The sequence below is a fragment of the Mirounga angustirostris genome, unplaced genomic scaffold, assembly GCF_029215605.1.
Source record: "Mirounga angustirostris isolate CCGP_5_RB_7025 unplaced genomic scaffold, mMirAng1.0.hap1 SCAF_5, whole genome shotgun sequence".
In the NCBI taxonomy this organism is placed as follows: Eukaryota; Metazoa; Chordata; class Mammalia; order Carnivora; family Phocidae; genus Mirounga; species Mirounga angustirostris.
The window spans coordinates 6,009,029-6,032,048 of NW_026991713.1; the positions used below are offsets into that span (position 1 = coordinate 6,009,029).

General features: G+C 59.0%; 1 protein-coding gene across 3 annotated transcripts; it reads left to right on the forward strand.

Annotated features, from left to right (window-relative positions):
* The first annotated feature begins 2,917 nt into the window (after positions 1-2,917).
* On the forward strand, positions 2,918-20,715 carry TTLL12 (tubulin tyrosine ligase like 12). Of its 3 annotated transcripts, none has more exons than XM_064590506.1 (15): positions 2,918-3,027; positions 6,839-7,011; positions 9,169-9,367; positions 10,125-10,284; positions 10,371-10,504; positions 12,825-12,901; positions 14,172-14,288; positions 14,381-14,575; positions 14,930-15,041; positions 15,168-15,272; positions 15,830-15,981; positions 16,382-16,463; positions 18,237-18,305; positions 18,851-18,989; positions 19,332-20,715. In XM_064590506.1, the coding sequence occupies exons 2-15, from the start codon at positions 6,857-6,859 to the stop codon at positions 19,481-19,483; spliced, it is 1,848 nt and encodes a 615-aa protein (XP_064446576.1). In that variant the 5' UTR covers positions 2,918-3,027; positions 6,839-6,856; the 3' UTR covers positions 19,484-20,715. The 3 variants fall into 3 exon arrangements, with proteins under 3 accessions (XP_064446576.1, XP_045728324.1, XP_054362726.1); XM_054506751.2 differs by lacking the exon at positions 2,918-3,027 and adding an exon at positions 3,066-3,311; XM_045872368.2 differs by lacking the exons at positions 2,918-3,027; positions 15,168-15,272 and adding an exon at positions 3,048-3,311.
* The last annotated feature ends 2,305 nt before the right edge of the window (positions 20,716-23,020 follow it).

Sequence of the window (23,020 nt, forward strand, 5' to 3'; positions counted from 1 at the left end):
TCAGGTCATGATCCTGGAGTCCCGGGATCGAGTCCCGCATCGGGCTCCCTGCTCGGCAGGGAGTCTGCTTCTCCCTCTGACCCTCCCCCCTCTCATGTGCTTGCTCTCTCTCATTCTCTCTCTCTCAAATAAATAAATAAATCTTTAAAAAAAAATAAAATAAAAAATAAAATTCAGTTCTGAATCTCCATTTCTCAAAGTCGATTATGAAATTGGAAATTTCCACAAGATATTTGTTGGCTTTGACCTTCTACCATGGGGGCTGAAGAGGTGTCACGAACCACAAGTCACACCAGACGACACAATTCTGACTCAGAAGCATCACATCTATTTCAAAAGTTAGTATTTTCAAAGGCTGCGTCCAGAAATGGGTTAACACGTGCAGCTGCAGAAGTGAGTTGACATGTCACTCCTTAAGTCATTGACTTCGTTTAGATCAAATGACTTTTTCTACACTCATTTCACTCATTTTTCTAAAATTTTTTATTAAGATTTTCTTTATTTGAGAGACAGAGAGCATGAGCAGGGGGAGGGGGAGAAGGAGAAGCAGACTCCCCACCGAGCAGGAAGCCGGAAGTGGGGCTCGATCCCAGGACCCCGAGACCATGACTGGAGCCGAAAGCAGCTGCTTAACCGGCTGAGCCACGCAGGCGCCCCGGACTCATTTTTCTAATTCCCAGTTTTCTTGTCCTCCTATGGAAAAGCAAAGCCATCACTGTGAGTGTGTTGGTTCTAGTGGCTGAGGGCCTGTTCCACAGAGGAGGCCAATGTGTATCAAAGTTGTGAGATGGTTCTTTTTTTTTTTTCATCCAATTAATGGAATCAATATTAAACTTTTGGAAATCTATCCAAAGTGATGAGAACAAAGGCAAAAGAAATGGAAACTTCCTTTATTTCAACTCCCCTCCCAACTTAAAAGTATATAATCAATTGCTCCTCACAACCCCAGTACAGCTCCTTCTGCCCACGGGTAATCCCCATGCTTTAATAAAAACACCTTTTTGCACTGAAAACATCTCAAGAATTCTTTCTTGACCATTCACTCCCAGCCCACATCACATCACAAAGTAAAAAACCAACCTTATTGTGAATTCCACTCAGCTAAGCGCGCCTGGGTGGCTCAGTTGGTTAAGTGTCTGCCTTCGACTCAGGTCATGATCCTGGAGTCCTGGGATCCAGCCCCACGTTGGGCTCCCTGCTCAGTGTGGAGTCTGCTTCTCCCTCTCCCTCTGCCCTCCACCTGCTTGTGCTCTGTCTCTCAAATAAATAAAATCTTAAAAAAAAAAAAAAAATACCACTCAGCTAAATTCAGTTAAAAATTTGAACACCAAAGGCATTTTTTTTGCAAGGATAATACTCATATAAAGTTCAGTGGGGGGGGCGCCTGGGTGGCTCAGTCATTAAGCATCTACCTTTGGCTCAGGTCATGATCCCAGGGTCCTTCCCACATCCGGCTCCCTGCCCAGCAGGAAGGAGTCTGCTTCTCCCTCTCCCCCTCCCCCTGCTTGTGTTCCCTCTCGCTGTCTCTCTCTGTCAAATAAATAAAATCTTTAAAAAAAATAATAAAGTTCAATGGACTCAGCAAAAAGGGACCAAGGTTCTTACTAAATTAAGAACCCCAGGGAGGGGGCGCCTGGGTGGCTCAGTCGTTAAGCGTCTGCCTTCGGCTCGGGTCGTGATCTCAGGGTCCTGGGATCGAGCCCCGCATCGGGCTCCCTGCTCGACAGGAAGCCTGCTTCTCCCGCTCCCACTCCCCCTGCTTGTGTTCCCTCTCTCGCTGTCTCTCTGTCAAATAAATAAAATCTTTAAAAAAAAAAAAAAAGAGGGGCGCCTGAATGGCTCAGTTGGTTAAGCGACTGCCTTCGGCTCAGGTCATGATCCTGGAGTCCCGGGATCGAGTCCCACGTCAGGCTCCCTGCTTGGCAGGGAGTCTGCTTCTCCCTCTGAACCTCCTCCCTCTCATGCTCTCTGTCTCTCATTCTCTCTCTCGCAAATTAAAAAAAAAAAAAAGAACCCCAGGGAGCAGAAATGTACTTGGAATTGGATGTGGTTAATAATTTCATCCAAACAAGTTGTAAATTATATCAATTGAATTAGAAATCATAGTCGTCAAAATTCACATTTTTTTCATAATTAGAGTAACTGAACTACGAAATTTCCGTGACAAAGCTGATGGTAGATACAAAAAAGTACTTGAGCATGGCAGGGACTTTTTCCCTGTGCCCCTCACCAACTGCGCTTTGGCAGTGTGAACCTTCGCATAACAACGTTATGTGTCCCAGTGGCACTGAACAAGTCCCCGGAACCCGTGCATTTTATCCAAGCACAATTTAAAACTTAATCAAAGTATTCGGTAACGGAAGCACCTAAAAAAGAAAATCAGCCTTTGCGCTTTTTAGCAGATTACGATTGCACAGTTGCAAACACGACGATGAAACGCGGAAGACCTTGAAAAAATAGAACGTTCAAAGCATGATTTTTGAAATTCTGCCAATCGCACTTGGAAATACCTTTGCGATACCTCCACGTATAAGAAACACCACCGGGCTTAACTGAGTAAATTTACATCTTGAACCCAAATGTACAGAAATTGAGAAGGGCCACTACTCTGCAGCACCTAAATCGTTCAAAAGAATCAGAGATCCCCTCCCACCCCGGGGTCTGCAAGGCGTCAAAGGTGAGTCCACGCCGGGAACAACCCGATCTCCGAGCCTCAGGCTCCTTTTCCAGACGGTGTGTGGAGTACCCTCCGCTTCCGACAGCGTGGACGCCGCACAGCCTCGCTCCCGGCGTCCCCCGGGAAGCCGCGGCGCGAGAGAGAAAACGCCGCCCCCAGCCGGCGCGCGTGCGCACACGCCAGCGGCGCCAAGCCCCCAGCGCGCCGCACGCCCGCGCACGCCCGCGCACGCCCGCGCGTTCACGCACTTGCGCACGCGTCCCTCGGCCGGCCGGGCCTCCGGGCTCCGGTCCGGCTCCCGGAGCTAGGCTCCCGGCGGCTCGCGCGATACGGCGCCGGGCGGGCGGACGGTGGGCGGGGGCCGCGGGGAGGGCGGGCGCGGGCGGGCCGCGTCGGGAGCGCCGGGCCTGCGGGCGGCGGCGGAGTGGGACTCGGCGCTGGCGCTGGTGTGGGCGCCATGGACGCCGGCGCGGGGTCGGAGAGCCCGCCCGCCGAGCGCGGCGACCCGGGCCTGACTGCGGAGGAGGACGCGCGCGCCCGGGCAGAGTTCGCGGCGCTGCACGGCCTGGCGCTGCGCGCGTCCGGGGTCCCCGAGCGGTACTGGGGCCGCCTCCTGCACAAGTTGGAGCACGAGGTGCGGGCTAGGGCGACGCGGGAGGGCGAGGCGCCGGCAGGGACGACCGGGGTGCAGAGCGGGGCCGGGAAAGCTGGGGCGCGGACGGCGCTGGGCCCTTCTACCGGGAAGGGTGTGGCTGCGGGCGGGCCTCTGGCCGCGAGCCGCCGGGCTGCATCGCGGGGAGGCCGGACCAGGTGCGCTCTGGGGGGAGGCTGGCGGCGCCCCGGAGGACGCGGGCTCACGGGTTGGGAGTGTGTCTGGGGGAGAAGTAGAGAAAGCGCGTCCCGGGGCGGGAGAAGCCTCTGCCGCGGTGGGCAGGCCTGGGGGAGACGCGCTGGGGGTGTGTCCGTGTTGGGGCGCGGCGTGGACGCGGCGGGAGAAACGGACAGAGGATTGCTGATGAAGCGCACGAAGGCCATGATGACCGACTTGGACGTCGCCTCCTTGGCGGTTCAGGAGCTTTTAGAGTTCGGGGCCTAAGTGGCAGCAAGAGCCCAGTACCTGTGGCCCCGATTCTACCAGTGCCTGGGGCTGGGCCGGGGCTGTGTGTGCGGTTCCTGTTGTGTGTCGGGACCTGTACTGAGTTATCCACGCATCTGAGCCCCACAGATTTAGCATCCCCATTATGCGGTTGAAAAAAGTGAGTCACAGGAAGAGCAGCTGAGTCTCCCAAAGTTTGTCAGACTTGGGAACCTGTCCCTTGCTCTCAGCCACTGCCTCCTCCAGGGAGAGTAGATGTCCCATGAGTTTGTGTGGCTTTAGCTGTTCGAGTCAGAATTCTTTCTTGTGTCATCATTTGATTTGAGCCCTGGTCACCCTCATTTTGCAGGTGAAAGGAAAGAGGTTGTGGGAGACGGAAACGATCTAAAGAAAAAGGTTTACATGCTTCTAGATTCTCTGCCCTTTTGTGGGGACGGCTCCCTTCTGCCCACCAGCCTTCTCTAGCCTGGGTCTCCAGTGGGGCTCCCCACGGGTGCTCGCTGATGAGTGGGCCCAGGTTTTGGGTCGTTTGCCCAGGTGCTGAAGCCAGAGCACATTCACAGGCCAGTTAGAGGGGCCTTCTTAGTTAACTGGAAAAAGGCTCTTCTTGGGTAGGGGGGCTGCCCCCAGGGCCAAGACAGACCAGGGCAGGTGATGGAGTGGAGCCCCAGAGCCAGGAAGAGGTAGTCACCCAAGCCTAGCCGCTCGACGGACCGCACCTTCTCAGCCAGGTTTTCTGTGTTAAATCCGGGTTCACCAAATCCCCTCCTGCTCCAAACACATAGTTACTATAAAAAAAGACATTTCAGTGACACTACATCCCTACCTCTTGTGAATTTCCTTCTCCATATGACTTGCCCTCCCTTCCACCAGTGTTTCCTGAGCCCTTGGCTCTGGTCCCAGGCATGTGCTGGGGACCCCCTCCCCCAGTTTGTTAGGATAAGAAGGTTCTCCTCATTCTGGGTGAAAGGCACATGATGTGGGAACGCCCTGGCCCTAGCCCAGCCAGCCTCCGTAGGCAGGAAACCCTCATTCGGGCAACACTGGTCCGTTTGAGCTGGAGTCTTCCATCTGGAAAGCCCGATGGTGGAACAGGGCCCCAGCTCCCACTGTCATAGTGGGGATTGGGTGGGGAGGCCTACGTGACATCAGCCAGGGCCGGCACATGGTGAGCAGTCACCAGGATGTAGCGTCCCCTCTGCCTTGGCTTCTGTAGCTCTACCAGGGGGCCGCCAGTATTTTTCCATGAGCTTCCCTTGCCGTTAGGGGTTATGGGCAGAGCTGTGAGTCATCACTTTACTAGACCCAAAACCTACATCCATTGTTCCCAGTGAAACCTGCCACTGCTGCTCTGGGCCCAGGTGTGGGGGAGGGCACCTGCCAACAGGAATGGGGCCCCTCCCAACTCCCCGCAAGGCCAATGACCCTGGTGCCTTGCCTCAGATCAGTTTCATTGGAAAGGATGGGGAGTGTTTTAAAATAAATTCCACCTCTCCCTGCCGGCAGGAACTTCCCAGCTGTAAAACCACTTCCCTTCGTTACCTCCTTAGGGGCTTTTCCAGTCCGTCCATGAAGGCATTGTGGTCACCCTCATTTCACAGCTGGGGGAAGGCAGGCCCTCTATCCCCAGGCCTTAGGCTACCCCACTGTGCCCCCTCCCTCCATATGATTTGGGGATTTGGGTTCTGGGTTGAAACCCAGGGTGTGAATTCCAGTCCTCTGAGCAGCTCTGTCCTGGAGGGGAGGTAGCACCCCAACCCCCTCCCACCCCAGCTCTGACTGCTTAGGGAATCCTGCTTGAGGCGGCTCCCCTTGTCTTCCAAGGACCCTGGCATGCTCCACCTGTTCCATAGCTTCTGTGCCCCTACCTGGGGTCCTTGTACTGCCACCCCCAGCCACATGTTCAGATCTTCCCCCGCTTTAACACTCACCTCCCATCAGGCCCCAGCGCCATTGACCTGGGCCTCCCACATGGCCCCACCTTACTCCACTGCTGCTCGGCTGCCTGCTCCCTAGGCAAGATCATGAGCAGTTCGCCCTCATACCCCGGAGAGCCCTCCTGCCTGGCACAAAAAAGCTGCGTGTGCCTGCATAGGGGGCTGGTTTGCATCTCTGTTGGGGTCCTGAGAAGTGGGTTTTGGGGAACTGGCTTTTGTTGTCCCTGCTCGTGCCAGGGACTTTCTATGCGCTGTTTTATTGATTTACACTCTGCTCTCCTGGAAGGTGGAGGATGCCTTCTTCCCCGGGGAGAGGCTAGTCTCAGAAGCATAATGGTGCTGGCAGGTGCTTACACGGCATTTGCCGAGCTTAGGTTCTTCCAAGCTTTTGATATCTGTTAATCATTTCATCCTTCCCACACCCTCTGAGGTCGGTTCTGCTGTTCCCATTGTAGGGATGGGGAAACTGAGGCACAGCGTGGTTCAGTGACCGGTCCAAGGCCCCACCGCCTGGCTCCAGCATCTGCCCTAAGGCCCCCTGCCAACTGGTGGCGGACACGTGGTGCATGAGGGGGGCATGCTGGCTCGTCTTCACCAGCTGCATGTGGTTGGCAAGGAAACTCAAGGACCAAGGCCCTTACCCAGCACTTGAGACCAGCCACAGAGCATGCGTTGTGCAGGCTCGAACCGCTTCTTGGCCTGGCTGGCGTGGCGGCTGTGGGAGGCTCTTGGCCACCTGCCTTCTTTCTGGGGCGCCTCAGTTGCTGCCCTGGTGTAGGATTGGCTGTTCCTGTGAAATTGGAGTTGATCCCAACCTCCAGATTCACCTCTGACCTGACCAGAGTTAGGCTAGATTGGACTCCACCACATGCCTGCAGCCCCACTTCTAAGCGTAGGCCCCCTGGGCTGCTGGACTTTGGACAATAGCTGGTGACCGTAGTTAGGTTGCAGTTCTGGCTGATCTCTAGGAGCCTCAGTTTCCCCACCTGTAAGATGGGTAGTTGGGTACTAAATAGGTCCTGCCTCCCCTGAGGGGTTTCGTTGGCCCTTGAGGCCAGGGTGTGGCGCTCCTTGGGGCTGGGGTTCAGGCCCCCCGGGAGCCTGCCAACACCCCTGCTGTGGCCCCAGGTTTTCGATGCCGGGGAGATGTTCGGGATAATGCAAGTGCAGGAAGTGGAGGAGGAGAGTGAGGGCGAGGAGGCCCGGGAAGCGAGGAAGAAGCAGCCCAACCCCGGCGGCGAGCTCTGCTACAAGGTCATCGTGACCAGCGAGAACGGGCTCCAGGCGGCCGACCCCAACAGGTAGGAGCTGCAGGCCCGACACCCGAGTTCCATACCGTGGTCCTCAGGGTGGGCTCCCTGTTAGATTGCGCCAGGGATGGCCCCTCTGGGGAGAAGCAGCCGTGGCAGGCCCTCGTGTTTGCTGTGTCCCGAGCACCGGTCCCTTAGCCCCTTGTGAGAGGCGCTCGTGGCCACCAGAGGTTCCAGCTGGGCCCCACGGTCCGGTTGGCCCTAATACCGATACCGATGACGCTCCCGCGTGAGTCATGTTTCAGACAGACCTGAGAGCAGCCTCCCCACACCTCTCCCAACCATCACTGGGGTCCCACAGCAGAGGGGTGATGCGTTCCGACTTTGCCGATGAGACAAGGAGGACCTGCCCAAAGTCACACGGCTGGCTGAGAGCCCGGGTGTGGCGCGTCAGTTAGCCCGGGCTGTCCTGAGGACCTACCCCGGTCCTACTGAATCCCAGGCTCTGAAAACTATGACAGGTTCTCCCAGGGCTTTATGCCCGGCCTGTGAGCAGTGTGGTCTGCTTAATTCCTCAGGGGAGGACACCGGGGCCACAGGGTAGACGGGGCAGAGCTAAGACTGGACCCTGGGATTCCTGCCTCATAGGGGCCAAGAGGAGCTGCAGGCCCATCTGCCAAACTTTGTGGGACCCTTGAGGAAGAAACTGGCCGGCCTCTTGTGCAGAGCACCCTGTGAGGGGGTGGGAGTGGCCACACAGGTAGCCAGGCAGCCGCCTCCACCCACGTGCTCTCTTCTCCGAAACTTGTAGGCTCACCTCACACCGTCAGCTCGGTGCCCCTGCTCTGGGGCCGCAGGCCCAGCAGCCACCTCAAGGAGCTCACTGCCCCTCTGCAGCCTTCAGGCGTAGCCCTCCACCAGGCGGGCACAGGACGGGATGCGGGTGGAGTCCTGTGTTTGGAGCCCCGGGCATTGCTTTCATTTCCCCCCGGGCCTTTCTCCCTGTAGAGCTCTGAGTCTGCCCTGATTGCCAGACCCCAACTTCATCCTCTCTCCACACCTGCTGTGTACAGCACCGCTCGTGAGCATTTGTCCAGGGTCACGCCCAGGTGTCCCGCCTTGAAGCTCGGCTGTGTGCAAGGCATCCCGGCCTCCCGTGGTCATAACCTCTAAGCACAAGGGCAGGAATAAATCTGCATTGGTTTTGAGTATGCAGACGTACAGCACTAGAAGCACAGTGGAATAAACACTGCTAACTTAGCCACCCAGCCCAAGACCTGGAGCATTTGCTGATGCCCAGGGGAACGGAGGTGACGGCCGCTTTGCCCAGCAGGCGAACCACACCCCTGGGTGTCCGGAGCCTCCTGTTCCAGCGGGGCTCTGGAAGGTGTCCCAGCAGCCCTGCCCGGGGGGGCGGGAGGGCAGGTGCCTGCCTGGTCCTCTGTGGTGGCCCCACCCCCGGGCTCTTCCAGGGGGACTGGGCATGTGGGCCGCAGGGGTCCAAATGCGCAGGGACTTGCAGCCTCTCCCACAAAGGCCTTGCTGTGTCCCAGGAAGTGCCCCGAAGTCCCAGGCCTGCATGAGTGAGCCCCCAGTGCCAGCTCCTTGTGCTTCTCCCTGCTGCTGGCTTCCCGCTGTCTTAACCTTTGCTTTTGCCGAGCGCATGCCGGGCCTGCAATAGCGAGGTGGGAGCGTGGGCCGGCCCAGCAGGTCCAAATGCAGTTGAAAGCACTTACTGTGACAGTGATGGATGGTGATTATCACCAAGAACACAAGGACTTGGTGTGTGCAGTCAGCACATTGTATGTTTTGTCCTCTCTCATGCTCGTACCGGCCCCCCGACAGGAGGTAGGGACCCCGTTGGTTTTGTTTCTTTTTTTTTTAAGATTTTATTTATTTATTTGAGAGAGAATGAGAGAGAGAGCATGAGAGGGGGGAGGGTCAGAGGGAGAAGCAGACCCCCCCCCCGCTGAGCAGGGAGCCCGATGCGGGACTCGATCCCGGAACTCCAGGATCATGACCTGAGCCGAAGGCAGTCGCCCAACCGACTGAGCCACCCAGGCGCCCGACCCCATTGGTTTTTGCAGACACTGGAAGAGAGGAAGCTCCCCAGGCTGCAGTGACAGGCCCCCTCTCCCCCCGCCCCCGCGTCTCCTGGGGCAGAGCCCCTGAGGGCCCCTCACACCCGCTCTGGGCCTGTGTTGGCAGCATCTTCCTCATCGACCACGCCTGGACGTGCCGTGTGGAGCGCGCACGCCAGCAGCTACAGCAGGTGCCCGGGCTCTTGCACCGCATGGCCAGCCTGATGGGCATCGAGTTCCACGGCGAGCTGCCCAGCGCCGAGGCCGAGGACCTGGTGCTGGAGGAGATGTGGCGGTTCAACCAGACCTACCAGCTGGCCCACGGGGTGAGCGGCGGCAGCCCAGGGGAGCCAGGACCCAGTCCCAGGGGCCTTTCCCCCCAGAAGTGAGCAGACGTCTCTCCTGGGGCCCCCTCATTCCCTGTGGCTCCATCGTGGGCCTGTGACTCCGCCTTGGGCCAGCCGGTGCCGGGCACTCGGGTGTCTGGGGGCCTTGGAGCTCACGGGACACGACCCTCTCTCAGACCCCTAGATGTGGGCCCCATGACTGGCTGCCTGTTTCCTGGTGCCTTCATGTTCTGTCATCCCCCAAAAGCCCTCTGGTTCCTCATTGGCCTCTGAAGAGCTGTGTCCCTTTAGCATAAGTCCTCGGTGTCCATCACCATCCCTCCTACCAGCCTCCCAAGACCCACCCTCAGGCTCCAGCCCCTCGCCGCTTTTAGTGTGGGAGAAGACCAAAGTTGTTTCTCGTGGTCTCAGCTTGGATGTCACCTCCTCCAGGGAGCCCCCCTCGCCCTCCCCTGCCAGACACATCCACGTAGCTGCTAGACTGAGGGCCTTAGTCCATGCACCTGTCCCACACAAGCAGTCACACTGCAGTCTGCTGGTCTGTGTCCTGGTCTGCCCAGGATGGTCCCAGGGGCCCCAGGTTAAGGGGACTGGGATGCGTGTGGTAGACACTCCAGGCTCTGAGAGTTAGGTATAGATGGGGCGTTGTTTGGGTAGATGGATGGGAGGGTGCACGACAAAAGGGGCAGGCAGATGGACCGGTGGACCCGGGTTGCTGTGTGTGCTCTGCCCACAGACAGCCGAGGAGAAGGTGCCGGTGTGGTACGTCATGGACGAGTTCGGCTCGCGCATCCAGCACTCGGACACACCTAGCTTTGCCACCGCACCCTTCTTCTACATGCCCCAGCAGGTGGCCTACACGCTGCTGTGGCCCCTGCGGGACCTGGACACGGGCGGTAAGTGCCACAACCACCCACCCTGAAGGATGGGCCCAGGCCCTGCTTTCCTGCTGCCCCCTGATGGGCCACGTGTCTTGATGCAGAGGAGGTGACCCGGGACTTTGCCTACGGGGAGGCTGACCCTCTGATCCGGAAGTGCATGCTGCTGCCCTGGGTCCCTGCCGACCTTCTGGACTTCAGCTCCTCCACGCCCGAGCCGCCAGATGAGCACTATCAGGTGTGACCGTCTGCCTCCGACCTTGGGGCCTTTTGGCCTGGTGGCTTCTGGAACGTTCTTCAGTCCCCACGTGTTACTCAATGCCAACTGGCTACTGTAGGAGGGAGCAGAGAGTTTGGGAGCATCTGAGAGACAAGGGGCTCAGAGCTCAGGGAGTGGGCAGGAGCCGCCAGTGGCCGCCCAGCTCTGGTGCCAACGCCGAGCCTGGACCCCAGGGCCTGAGGCCGGGACCCATGCTGTCGGAGGGTTGGAGCTGGGGTTGCTGGTGGTCAGTGCTGCTCTTCCTTGTTTTGGGGGACTCTTTGCCAAGACTGGGGGGCACAGTGTGGGCCATGAGGCTTGGTTATGAATCCCAACGCGGTACTGTTCCTCCTCACCGGGGATGTGAAGGTGCTATTCAAGCATCGCACGGTGCATTCTCCGGCACACAGTAGGCCCTCAGCAAGTCGCGTCATCGTTAGTGTTGCTGTTCTGGCCAAAAGAGGCACTTTCATCTGTGGCAGCCTCTTGGCAAATTAGGGAGCCAGGGTTTGGGAGGCCCCGGGCAGGGGAGGTGGTAGAGCTTCTGGGAACACAGTCACGGCAGACCAGGCAGGGCTGAACAGGGAACACTCCCGGGCCCCCCTCCTCCCTCCTCTGCCTCTGATCTCCCACTTCTGCTTCCCAGTGGCTGGTCCCGGTTTGGAACCAGGCCATGAGTGAGGCCTGTGGTTAACACCTATGGGCATGCTTGACGGTAGTCCTTTATAACATAAGGACTTGAGGTCCTATTTCTGTCTTTATTTTACTGAGGATGGGGAAACCACAGAGAGGTTAAGTAACTTGCCAAAGGTCACAGAGCTGGTAGGCGAGCTGGGGCACAACACCAGGGGGCCTGACAGCCTGTGGGCGGAGGCTGCAAGCCTTACCCCACCGTGTTGAAATTTCCCTGCCCACACGGGCACATCAGACATTCACTGAGTGCCTCGGAGGGCTGTGGAAAGGAGTGGACAAGTTAGCTCGAGTGAGAATGGGAAGCGCCGTGGGGTGTTAGCCGTTCTGTGAATGCTGTGGTTTGGGAGAGGCTGGGCCGTAGTGGTGGGTCCTCCTGGCCCCTTTGCCATGAATTCCATCTAAGCCAGTGGTGGTTGAACTATCCGTGCAGGAAACTCATCCCTCATTTTGAGTCCAAGGCATGTTTCAGAGCCTTGTAGAGTAGTTGCACCTAGTAGTTGCTTAGTAAATGGGTGACTGCAAAGGAGTAAGGCTTAAGAATGGCTTAGGGACAAAGGGTTCCTGATCTTGAAGTGGTTCTAGCAGACAGGGCAGGGAGGGCCTGAGCTGGGACAGCTGACTGAATTTACACTCAGGAATTCAAGTTAGTTATTGTTTTTTACCTCGGGACGTCCTCTGCTGTCCAGAAAGAGGAGTTGAGGCCAAATCTAGTTGTCTGTAGCATCCTGGTTGCTTTTCCCCATCTGACCCATCCCGCTCGGGCCTGTGCTCTGGGTCCGGGGATCGCCGGTATGAGTCAGCGATCACGGGATAAGAAATGACTCCAAGGCAGCAGCCTAACACAGCAAACATTGATCATCTTACCCACTTTCTGTGGAACAGGAGATGGGGGTGCTTTGGACTCGGAGCCCCTCTCGAAGCGTAGCCAGGCTGTCAGCCGGACCGCATCATCTGAGGCTTGCTGGGGCTGAGGATCGGCTTCTGCCTGGTGCGCTCACATGCCTGGCAAGGTGGTGCTGGCTATGTCGGCAGGAGGCCTCAGTTCTAACCCACGTGGCCTCTCCGCAGGGCTGCAGACTTCTCTTCGAGCCCGTGAGCTGGGAGAAAGCACGGAGAAAGCCGCAGGGCCTTCCCTGAAGTAGCGCACCTGCTCCCCTGAGTCTGTGCCTTAGAAGCAGCTCCTTCGGTCCGGCCTACACCCAAGGGGAGATGCCTTTCGAAGGGAGTGTCACAGTGTTCGTTGGTGTGTTTTAAACCACCACACGGCTTACGCTTGGAACAGCATTTCAGGGCTCCACTAGGACCGGCGAGCCCCCTCCCGGGACAGGCTTGACACCTTCTCAGATGCCTGTGATTTGGAGAGAGCGTTGAGATTTAGAACAGTGTTTACATTCTCCTTTTGACACAAATGGGTCGCTCAGCATGAGGGGCCTTGAGCCCCAGAGTCCCAGGGCGGGGTAGTCCGAGGGCTCTGGCCACTGCTGTGCCTGTTGGAAGGCTGTACCTGGGGCCTGGGGGTGCCCCCTGATGCGCCAGGACTGGGGAGGTGGGTGTTCCCTTGCTCCCTGTCTTGAAGCTGTTTCTACCTGCAGTGCTTTCCTTCTAGGCCATTTTGGAGGAAAACAAGGAAAAGCTGCCGCTTGCCATCAGTCCGGTGGCATATCCCTGTGACCACGTCTTCAAGTGCGTAGCCCCCTTCTCAGCTCATGATGAGCCTCCTTGCTCCCCCCGAGTTCCCAGGGCTCTGAGAACAGTGCCCGGCACAGGGAGGCGCTCAGTAAGCCTGCCGTTGCCTGATGGCATGGCAGTGACAGAAGCCAGGGGCAGAGTCTTAGGATCACAGAGAGAATGCTGTGGTGGGGGGGGGTTCCCTCTGGTCCTGGGGTGAAAACATAGCCAGGCCTGCTCCTGAGGTCAGGAAGCCTGGGCCGACCATGAATGCGCAGGGCACCTAGCAGAAGCGGCTGGGCTGCTAGGAGGGGCCGTTCCCGGGCGTCTGCAGCTGGGGGCTGGCGGCTGAGGTAAGGCCAGGCAGGCTGGATGCCAGGTGGAACCAGATGCCCCGTTGTACAGGTGAGGAGGTGGGCGTGCAGTGCTGCGCCCTCTGAATGCGGAGCAGGCTCAGAGGCGGGTCCCAGCCTGGCTTTTGCCTCCATGGGAGTCCTTCTCTCTGGCTACCCAAGCCTGGGCCAGCCCCCCAGCCCAGGCAGCCCGGGGGCCCTCCCTGGTGCCCAGGCCCACTGCCCAGAGTCTGTCCTTCCTCAGGGTCAGAGGCCCCACTGAGGCCCACTTAGTCTTGGCCTCCTGCTCACAGTCCTGCCCCTGGCAGTCCACTTCATCTCCTCCCCTGGACCACTGTCCAGGACTGGGCCACCCTCCTACCTTCTTCTGCCTCGGCCACCCCCAGCAGATGGGCTTCTGGGCTCTGTCCTCACCTCTGCCCCGGGGCCAGCGAGGACCGGGCAGGGCAGCCAGCAGCGAGCACTGGTGTGGAACGAGACCACATCCAGGGCACTGGTCTTGGCCACACACTCCCCTGCACGCACCTGGACACCAGCTGCCTTCTCTGAGGGCAGAGTTCTTTGCATGTCCGTGGGAGGCTGGTTGTATCAGTCCTTCCTGTTTCCTTCCTGTGTGGGAGATAAGCCTGCGTCCGTGAAACACTCAGGTTATCCCGTGTTACCCCAATGACAAGTGTGAGTTGGGCTGTGATCCCACCTTAGAGGTGGGGACCCTGGGGTCAGGAGAGTCCTAGTTGCCCCACACTCAGCAGGTAGGCAGAGAGGGTGAGGTTGACCCGGGCTGTCCAACCTCGGCCTGAGCTAGGACTGCAGAGTGGAATTTATACCCAGCCTCATCCTCTCTCACATCAGCCCAGGGTGGGGAGCACCCGAGTCCCAGGGGTGTGGCGAGCACGGGTGGGGGCCCAGCTCAGCCCGACTTCTTCCTATAGGGTCTACACAGACATTCAGCTGGTGTTCAGCCACCTCACGCACCCACGCTTCACCTTCACCCAGAGCGAGGCGGATGCTGACATTCTCTACAACTTCTCCCACTTCAAGGACTACAGGTGAGTACCCGCTACCAGGCCGGGGGCCCAGGGACTGGCCCCAGAGCCCCTCGCCGCCCCTGTAGCCGTGTGCACTTGCCTCGGCCCTGCAGGACGCTCAGCCAGGAGAGGCCCAACGTGCTGCTGAACCAGTTCCCCTGCGAGAACCTGCTGACGGTGAAGGACTGCCTGGCCTCTATCGCGCGCCGGGCGGGGGGCCCCGAGGGCCCGGCCTGGCTGCCCCGCACCTTCAATCTCCGCACCGAGTTACCCCAGTTTGTTAGCTACTTCCAGCAGCGGGAGAGGCGGTAAGGGCCCCCCTCTCCCCCCTCACCATGGAGCCCTGCAAGGTGGGACTCCTACACCTGTCACCCTCCCACGGCCCGGCCCGCCCCACCCGGCCCACTCCTCAGCTTTGCACTAACTTGTGCCAGCTGCAGCGCTGGAAGCCGTGGGCAGAGGGCACTGCTGGGACCACCACGGACGTCTCCACATCAGGGCTCGAGCAATTCTTCCTTGTACCCAGGGTCCAGCCCCTAATGTTCCCTCTGTGACACCTCCCACTACTCCCTGGGAGAGGTTGGGTGCCCCTCTTCTAAGACTGCCGTGGTCCCGGGAAGGTGGGCACAGGGCACAGCCTAGCCGACCGCATGTGCTCTCAGGGGCCAGGACAACCACTGGATCTGCAAACCCTGGAACCTGGCCCGCAGCCTGGACACCCACATCACCAGGAGCCTCCACAGCATCATCCGGCACCGCGAGAGCACCCCCAAGGTGGGCCTCACGGCTCTGGGCACACAGGCTGGTCGATGAGACTGGGGGGCAAAAGGGGACTCGGGTGTCGGGCCCTATGGGGGTGGGTCCTGGTGTTGGCAGTGAGCGGGGTCACTCGGCTCACAGGTGTCTCTGAAGCCCCGACCCCGACTCCTTCCAATGTCCTGGCCAGCAGGGGAGGGCTGTGTAACTGTCCAGGAGCGGGGGGAGCCCTTGTCGAGCGCTGTCCAGGTATGTCTGATGTCAGAGACCCCACTCCACCACGCAGGACCGTCCGGCAGGAGGGAGGCGGCCAGGCCAGGGAGCCCCTAGACGGTGCCGTAGTGACATGGGGCACGTCAGGGGCGGTGTTGGGGGTGGGGGTGTTGTAAGACACACAGCCCCTGGGCAGAGGTCAGGGAAAGCGTGCCAGTGGGGTGGTTGCTGAGCGGATTCCAGGCAGCGGAGGAAGAGTTGGTGGGATTACGGCTGAGAACTTGTATGCAGTTTTCAAAACCTAAAAACTGATGGGATCTTTTCCTTCAGCCAAAGTGAAGGTGAAGATACAGAACTTGCTGCAGCCTAGACAGTGTTTGAAAAGACCAAGGAAGGAGCCAAGTGCAGGGCGAAGGGCTCCGGGGGCCAGGGCAGGAGCGTGCCTGTTTCTCCAGGATGTGGTGACTGTGTTTGGATGGCCCTCAGGCATGAGCCTGTCACCAGGGAGGATAGATGCAGATGGGGTGAGGTTAAGTGCCTCCGGGCCAAGGAGAGGGGAGAGCCGCCTGTAACCCTGCATCTGTGTCCTCCAGGTTGTGTCCAAATACATCGAAAATCCTGTCTTGTTCCTTCGAGAAGACGTGGGGCCGGTCAAGTTCGATGTCCGCTATGTCGTGCTTCTGCGGTCGGTGAAGCCCCTGAGGCTGTTCGTATATGACGTGTTCTGGCTGCGCTTCTCCAACCGGTAATTGGGAGGCTGGCTGGGGGGCGGGGGGGTGACGGGGCCCCTCTTTATCTTGAGATCAGAAAGCCCGTCCTGGAGCTCCTTCTCCACCACGCACCCAGCGGGTGGTCCCGCTGAGCCCGGATCTGGTCCCTGGCGGGAACTCATACCCAGCCTGCATCAGCCACGGGTGGGGGCGTGAGCAGCGCTTGTCACTGTCAAAGGGGCACCAGCAGCTGCGGATCGTGATGGCAGTGATGGGCCATCCAGGTGTCTTCCCAGAGCTAAGCTCTGAGGGGCCGCAGGGCCACCCCCTCACTCCGATGGGGGCACTGGCGTCCAGCAGGGTCTCTCGAGCACTGTCCCTACTGGGACGCGGCCATGCTCAGGACCCTCCCGTGTCTGGGCGCTCCTCCTGCAGGCCCTTCGCACTCGATGACCTGGACGACTATGAGAAACATTTCACCGTCATGAACTATGACCCGGAAGTGGTGCTAAAGCAGGTAGGTTCGCTTGGTGGCAGTTACAGACCCAGACCCCACACCCATCGGCTTGTCTTCTGGGCAGGCTGTGTAGACCCTCGGAGGAGCTGCCTCTGGTACCTGGGTTAATCTCAAAGCGGCAGCCCCGCAGCTGAGAGAGGCACACGCTCTGTCTGAGGTGCCCGAGGCCTCCCCAGGTCCTGCAGCAAGTCGGGGCCAGGCAGGTCTCCGCTGGAGGCACAGACCGCCTTCCGTCCGGCACCCCCGAGCACAAGGACAGGTGGGGGTGGGGAGGCACAGGGGTGCGTGCCACGTGGCCCCCCGGGAGCAGGCTGCTGCTGCTGGCCCGTGACCCTGCCTGGATCCTGGATCCGTGCTCCCCCTGCTGTCTGGGCACCTTGGGCAAAGGGACAGCAGGGCAGAGCTCCTTCCGAGGTGAGGGCCTCAAACCCCAGCAGCAGTGCACCTGCGACGGGCGGGCCTAGCCCGGGCAGAGGCAGAGCCTGCTCTGGGTGGAGGAAGGAGGAGAGGAGAAAGAGGCTGCCTCACACTCGTCCCAAAAGCCCTCCCTGACCTGCTGGCTGGTTGACGGCTGTTTCAGGCCAGTGGGAAGTAGGGCACACCCACTCAGCCCCTCACCCACCCTGCTCACCCCAAGGCCTGCAGGTGGCCTTCTTTTCCCTGCCTCCCACAAGGTGGGCGCTCTTCTGAAGGTGGTAATTATCGTTTCCAGACACGTTTTGATATTTTGGCTTGATTCTTTTGATCGCAAAGCTATTCAAATGGTGGTTTTATATATATATATGTTTTTGTGTAACTGCTATCCAGCTGAGCAAATCCTTCTATGGTATTCTTTTTTTGCTGAGCATCATGTATATAGATTCGTCATTATTGCTAAATGTGGCTGGGGGCGTTTTTGTCCTGGGATGGTGTTGTCATTCACCTGTTCGTAGACATTTACGTCACTTGTGGGGTTCACCATTAATAAATGAGCTGCATTGACCACTCCCAGGGACACCTCGCTGTGCCCATGTCTCAGCAGTCCTCGAGGGTGGACTGAGCCATCAGAGTGGCCGTACCCACACGCACGCCCAGCCTGGCTGTTGCTGCTTGTCCTGGGCCGCGTTGGAGGCTGGTCCCTAGGACCCTGAGCCGTCAGCAGGGCCCTGGGACACGGTTGGAAGTTGTTTCTGAGAGAACTGAATGGCTTCCCCCCATATTGTGAGTGTGGCACCCCAAGGGTCGCATTTCTCTGTAAGCTCCTGTGTGTGGGGACACATCGCCAACAGGATGTGAGCATCAGGCCTCCTTAGGGAGCCCATCCTGGCTCAGCCTTTCAGGAAGAAGCCTGAGCTTGGGGCCGGCTTGCGCACGTGTGTTTTAGATGCAGTCTTGGCCCGAGGAGATCTTTCCGTCCTCAGGCACTTGGAGCTGGTGCTGAGCGGTGAGCTCAGGCCTGGGTCTGGGCTCTGCTTCCAGCACACTGTCCGGGCCTCACAGTAGCCCTGTAAATAAGTGCTGCACAGGGAGCATTGTCCCATTTCACAGATGAGCACACTGAGGCTCTGACAAGTAAATCTGCTTGTCCTGAGTCACAGGGTAAGATCCAGAGCTCAGACTCCGTCCCCTGCCTCTCATTTGTGCCCAGGGGCAGGGGTGCTGGATAGGCTGAGGGTGCTGACATGTGGCCCCGGTGAGTGCCAGAGCCTCCACGTGAAGGCAGGGCAGGCTTCCCCGCTCCCTGCCCCGAGGAGGCCCCCGGGCAGAGCGTGACGGGTTGTGTGTCTGTGGCAGGTGCACTGTAATGAGTTCATCCCTGAGTTTGAGAAGCAGTACCCGGAATTTCCCTGGAAGAGCGTCCAGGTGAGTCCTGGGTGGAGGCTGGGGCTTCCCTCGTGGGCTGGCGTTGGGCGGGTGGGGGTCTTGGCCTCCTTGGGATGGTCCTGCTCCTCCCACCGAGGCCGGTGAAGGAGACGGCGTGCGCTGCAGCCCTCCTCCCCCTCTGGGCCTCGTGGGGTGTTCTGGAGGGGAGTGGGAGCACTGTCGGGACAGCCAGATGGCGATAGGCCCTACCTGCCCCAGAAATTGCAGACCTGAGGGGACAGTAGGGACACAGCTGGAGACCCGGGCTGGCCTCCGCATCCTAGAGTTCCCTTCCGCTGCTGCTCTGGGCACCTTGGTGCCGAGGGGAGCTGGGGGCCCCGAGGCAGGAGCCAGGCAGCTTAGCACGTGTCAGAGGAGACGGCGAGGGCCAGGGGTGGAGACACGAAGGCCGCAGGAGGAGGGCTCGTGGGCCGTTTGGGGCCGCAGCTCACGGAGAGGCAGTGAGGCCGTGTAAGGAGCTGCTCTGGGGGCTGGTCCCAGCCTCAGAGCCGTGCAGCCCCCAACCCTGCCTGCCCCTTCCCCAGGCTGACATCTTCCAGGCCTTCACGGAGCTGTTCCAAGTGGCGTGTGCCAAGCCACCGCCCCTGGGCCTCTGCAACTATCCCTCGTCCCGGGCTGTGTATGCCATCGACCTCATGCTCAAGTGGGACAACTGTCCAGATGGTGAGGGGGCTCGCCTGCCCCATAATCCAAACCGCGCCCCCCTCCACTTACCCAAAGCCCATCATCCAGCCCTCCCCCGCCCCTGGGGGACAGAGAGGGCATCTCTGGTTCCTTGCCCTGCTCAGTGCTGCTGAGATGGTCCTTTGCCTCAGATTCACCGTGAGACCTGGTGTGGGAGGCTCGTTAGGGGCAGCGAACTTTGGGGCGGAGCGCCAGTGGGAAGGGCAGCGGGCTGCGGCGGCGGCAGGAGGGAGCTCGGGAGGGAAGGGACCAGGGACCTGGTGCCAGGCCTGGCCAGCCACCCGGGCGTGAGATGCCCTGTGTTCTTGTGCTGTCCCTCAGGGAAGCGAATGATGCAGCCACAGATCCTGGAGGTGAACTTCAACCCGGACTGTGAGCGGGCCTGCAGGTACCACCCGAGCTTCTTCAATGACGTCTTCAGCACCCTGTACCTGGACGAGCCCGACCACTGCCACGTCACCCGCCTGACCTAGGTGCTCGTGGCTCCGTGGCGCGTGCCGGCCCGTTCCAGCCTCAGCACGTGGAGCTGCTTCTGCAGAGCCCGCTCCCCTCCTCCCTCAGGCGCAGCCTCGCCTTCGAGCTGTCATCCCCGCGCCACCTCCGGGGGCTCAGGGTCCTCTTCCCTCCGAGGTCAGGAGCAGGGCCAGTCACGGTGTCCCCAGGGCTGAGTGCCAGGCCCCTGTCCGCACTCCCCTCACCACCACCTACGCTCAGCCGAGGGCTTTTCCAGAGAGTCCGGTTCCTGGGCTGCTGTGTTTCCCAGGGTGTTAGCAGATGCGGGTTCTGGGGAGCACGACGAGGTGTCCCCACAAACAGGTTTACCCAGCAACACCTGTGGGCCCCACACGTGAACGGGGGCCAGGCGGACTGCTTCTCCAGAGTGTCTGCCCATGCGTCGAGTCTGCCCCGTGGCAGGGTGTCAGGGTCCCACCCCGCACCCCTGCCCCCCAGAACACCTGGGAGCCTGCTTCCCAGACCCAGCCTTCTTCTTTCCCAGTCTCAACCAAAACCTTCACCAGCAAGCTTCCCGTGAAGTTCCCACTCAGGAAGGCCCGCGGCCTTTGGCTGCCGTCGCCTTTCCGTTTATGCAGAAGCAGGCCACCCTCCTGTCTGCGGCCCAGACAGAGCTTTCTCCCTCATCTGCCGTCGGCTGGGGCCTCAGGGACAAGTGGGGTGGCGGAGCGCCAGGCAGCAGGCAGCTGAGGAAGACCATTCTAGGCGGAACTTGACGTTACCGTCAGATGCCACCTTCCCCCAGAGTCTAGAGTCAAAATGTTGGATTTTTGTTCGTTTTTCATCGATGGGAGGAAAATATAAAAATTCTTATCATTTCCATAACTTTGTTTCTGAAATTTGGAGTCACATGCTGGTGTGTCTCGTGTAGCCGCAGTGCCCCCAAGCCCAGCTGACAGGCTGGTGGGCGAGCTTGCCCCCCGGGGTGGGGGGGGGAGCTTGATTTCGTTTTGAAGCCAAGAAGCAAAACGACCTGACCGTGCCTCCCATCCATGTGTCTGCTTGGCTGTGTCTGTCCATCTTCTCTGCCACCCAGAACCTCAGCTGTCGGCTGGGGAGACGCCCCTTCCCTGCAGCCAAGCTGAGGTGTAGAGAGCAGGACGCCTTGTCTCTGGTATGCTCCCTGGGGAGCCGCCGGCGTCCTGTCGTCTCCTCGATGCGACCTGTACCGCAATAAAGTATACCTTCTCGACTTTGGCCTCCCTCTCTGTGTGGAGGCCCCGGAACCACAGGCCCGGCGCCATGTGTCAGCGGTCTTCCTGTTTGGTTGTTGAAGAAAACCAAAATACCAAGACGTCCACTTGGAGAAACGAAAGAAGACGGTGGTTTGGCTGCCAGGTGTCCGTCTGGGTCCGTTAGGGCCGCGGTAACGGGATACCACAACTGGGGGGCTTACGCAACAGGAGTTCCTGCCTCAGGAGGCTGGGGTGTCCCGGGATCAGGGGGCAGCAGATTTGCATCTATAAGGGCCCTCTTCCTGGTTCACAGATGGCCACCCTCTCCCTGTGTCCTTGTGTGGGAAAGGGCAAGGGAGCTTTGTGGGGTCTCTTGTAAGGACACTGACCCCATTCATGAGGGCCCCACCCTCGTGCCTGATCACCTCCCGAAGTTCCCACCTCCTATGACCATCACACCGGGGATAGGATTCAACATAGGGATTTAGGGGAACACTCAAGACCACAGAAGGTTCCTTCCCCAAAGTGGGATTCCCCCCGCCCTGGTTCCATTTCAGAGCAGAACGCAGCGGGGACAAATGTGGAGCCAGGGTGCACCTTGACATCATGGGCAGTGCCCAGGAACCTCGTCATGCACGCACTGCTGGGGCCTCAGGGAATGGGATTCTCTTCGTGCCTGTTTCCTCACCCTGAGGGTAGGGGTGATGGGAGACCCTAACTGCTCTTAGGGCAGCCAGAGGGTCCAGCAGGCGGAGGCAGAAGGGGTGTGAGTGCTGTTGGCCAGCACAGTGAGGCTCCCTGGCGGTGGGCAGAGCCCCCCCCGCCCCCAACGTGCCATCTGGACATGCCCTGCAAGGGACCTCCTGTGCCCCTCAGGACAAGCACTCACACCAGGGTATTCATCCAGATGCCTAACAGGGATAGTGGGCCTGCTCATTTCCAGTTCACTTGAAACCCAATTACCCAGGATACTCTGAGCAGGCATGGCTGTGATCAGGGGACTACATGATCCAGGCTCTCCTTAATTATAAGCGGGCTTTTCCCCAACTTTAGATGTCCTTGCACCTCTGATCAGTGGAAATCAGACATTGCCCCCCAAGGAAGGGCATCAGGCAGGGCCCTCACCGTCCCTGAAGACCATACTTGCGGTGGAGACGGCTCTTACCCTCGGAAGTACTTCTTTCTGGTACTGTCTTCACTGGAGTCACTTCGTGTTGAGAATTTTTTTTTTAAAGACAGAGTGCGTGAGTGGGGGGAGGAAAGATGGAGAGGGAGAAGCAGACTCTCTGCTGAGCAGGGAGCCCCACACGGGGCTCGATCCCAGGACCCCGGGATCACGACCTGAGCCAAAGGCAGACGCCCAACAGACCGAGCCACCCAGGCGCCCCTGTGTTGAGAATTCCTTAAAGTTTAGAATTTGTAAGAGTTGGACGCCTAGAGTCAACCAGGAGTTACAGCCACAGCATTAATTGTACCAAAGTTCTACAGAACCACACAAAACAAATCCAAAAGGTAAAGCTTGAGATGCTGATGGTGAAATTTAGAAAGATTCTCTGTGATGATCCGTGGCCACATAAACACCCCCAGACGGGGCGGCCCTTTCCTGGAGAGGCACCAGAGATCCACAGGGGCCGATGACAACGTTAAAGTGCTCGTCCCTGCCAACGGCCGGCCGAGCCCTCCTGGGCTGTATGAATGACCTTGTCTTGCATCCTTTATGGCCAGTCTGCTACAGAGGGAAGCAAATGCCCAGATTTAGGACTTCAAGGGCAGGACAGAAGGACTTGACAATCCATGAGGTATGGATTTTCCTATTAAACTGACATGGACACTGTCAGAAGCCTGACGTTCCTAGTGGATGCCAAAGCTCAGAAAAAGAGAACCTGGTCTACTTATGAAAAACGGGGACGGGCGGAGAGCATCACAAGAAAGCCAGCCAACACAATGGCAAAGTACATCTGTCTCTCACCCATTTTTGTGGCCGGGAGGAAGTATGTGGGATATTGCTGGAAACGAACGAAGCCACAAGCAAATGCAAGAGACAAAAGCCTGCACGAGGATCCCAGAAGTCTCAGGCGCACTTAAGTGCTAAGTACAGCACATCTAGAGGGCACACGGGGGGCCTGTGATGACACTTCAGTGCCCCTCCCCCCAACCATCTTGGAGAACTAAAGAAATAATAAAAAGGATGCTCAGAGCATCCCCCATCGGAGCCTCTGCCCTGGGGAGCCTCTGCCCTGGGGAGCATCCGAGAATCCGCAGGAGGAGCTGGCCGAGGTGCGCAGGCTTCCCGCAGAGCGTCATCCGCCCGGCATCCAGTTC

What these genes read in the sequence shown, in the direction of transcription:
- TTLL12 (XM_054506751.2), top strand. Translation starts at nt 3,135, where the DNA reads ATGGACGCCGGCGCGGGGTCGGAGAGCCCGCCCGCCGAGCGCGGCGAC. An exon ending in TGCACAAGTTGGAGCACGAG is followed by an intron (nt 3,312 to 6,838) that starts GTGCGGGCTAGG and finishes CTGTGGCCCCAG; the next exon opens with GTTTTCGATGCCGGGGAGAT. An exon ending in CCCTGTGACCACGTCTTCAA is followed by an intron (nt 12,902 to 14,171) that starts GTGCGTAGCCCC and finishes TTCTTCCTATAG; the next exon opens with GGTCTACACAGACATTCAGC.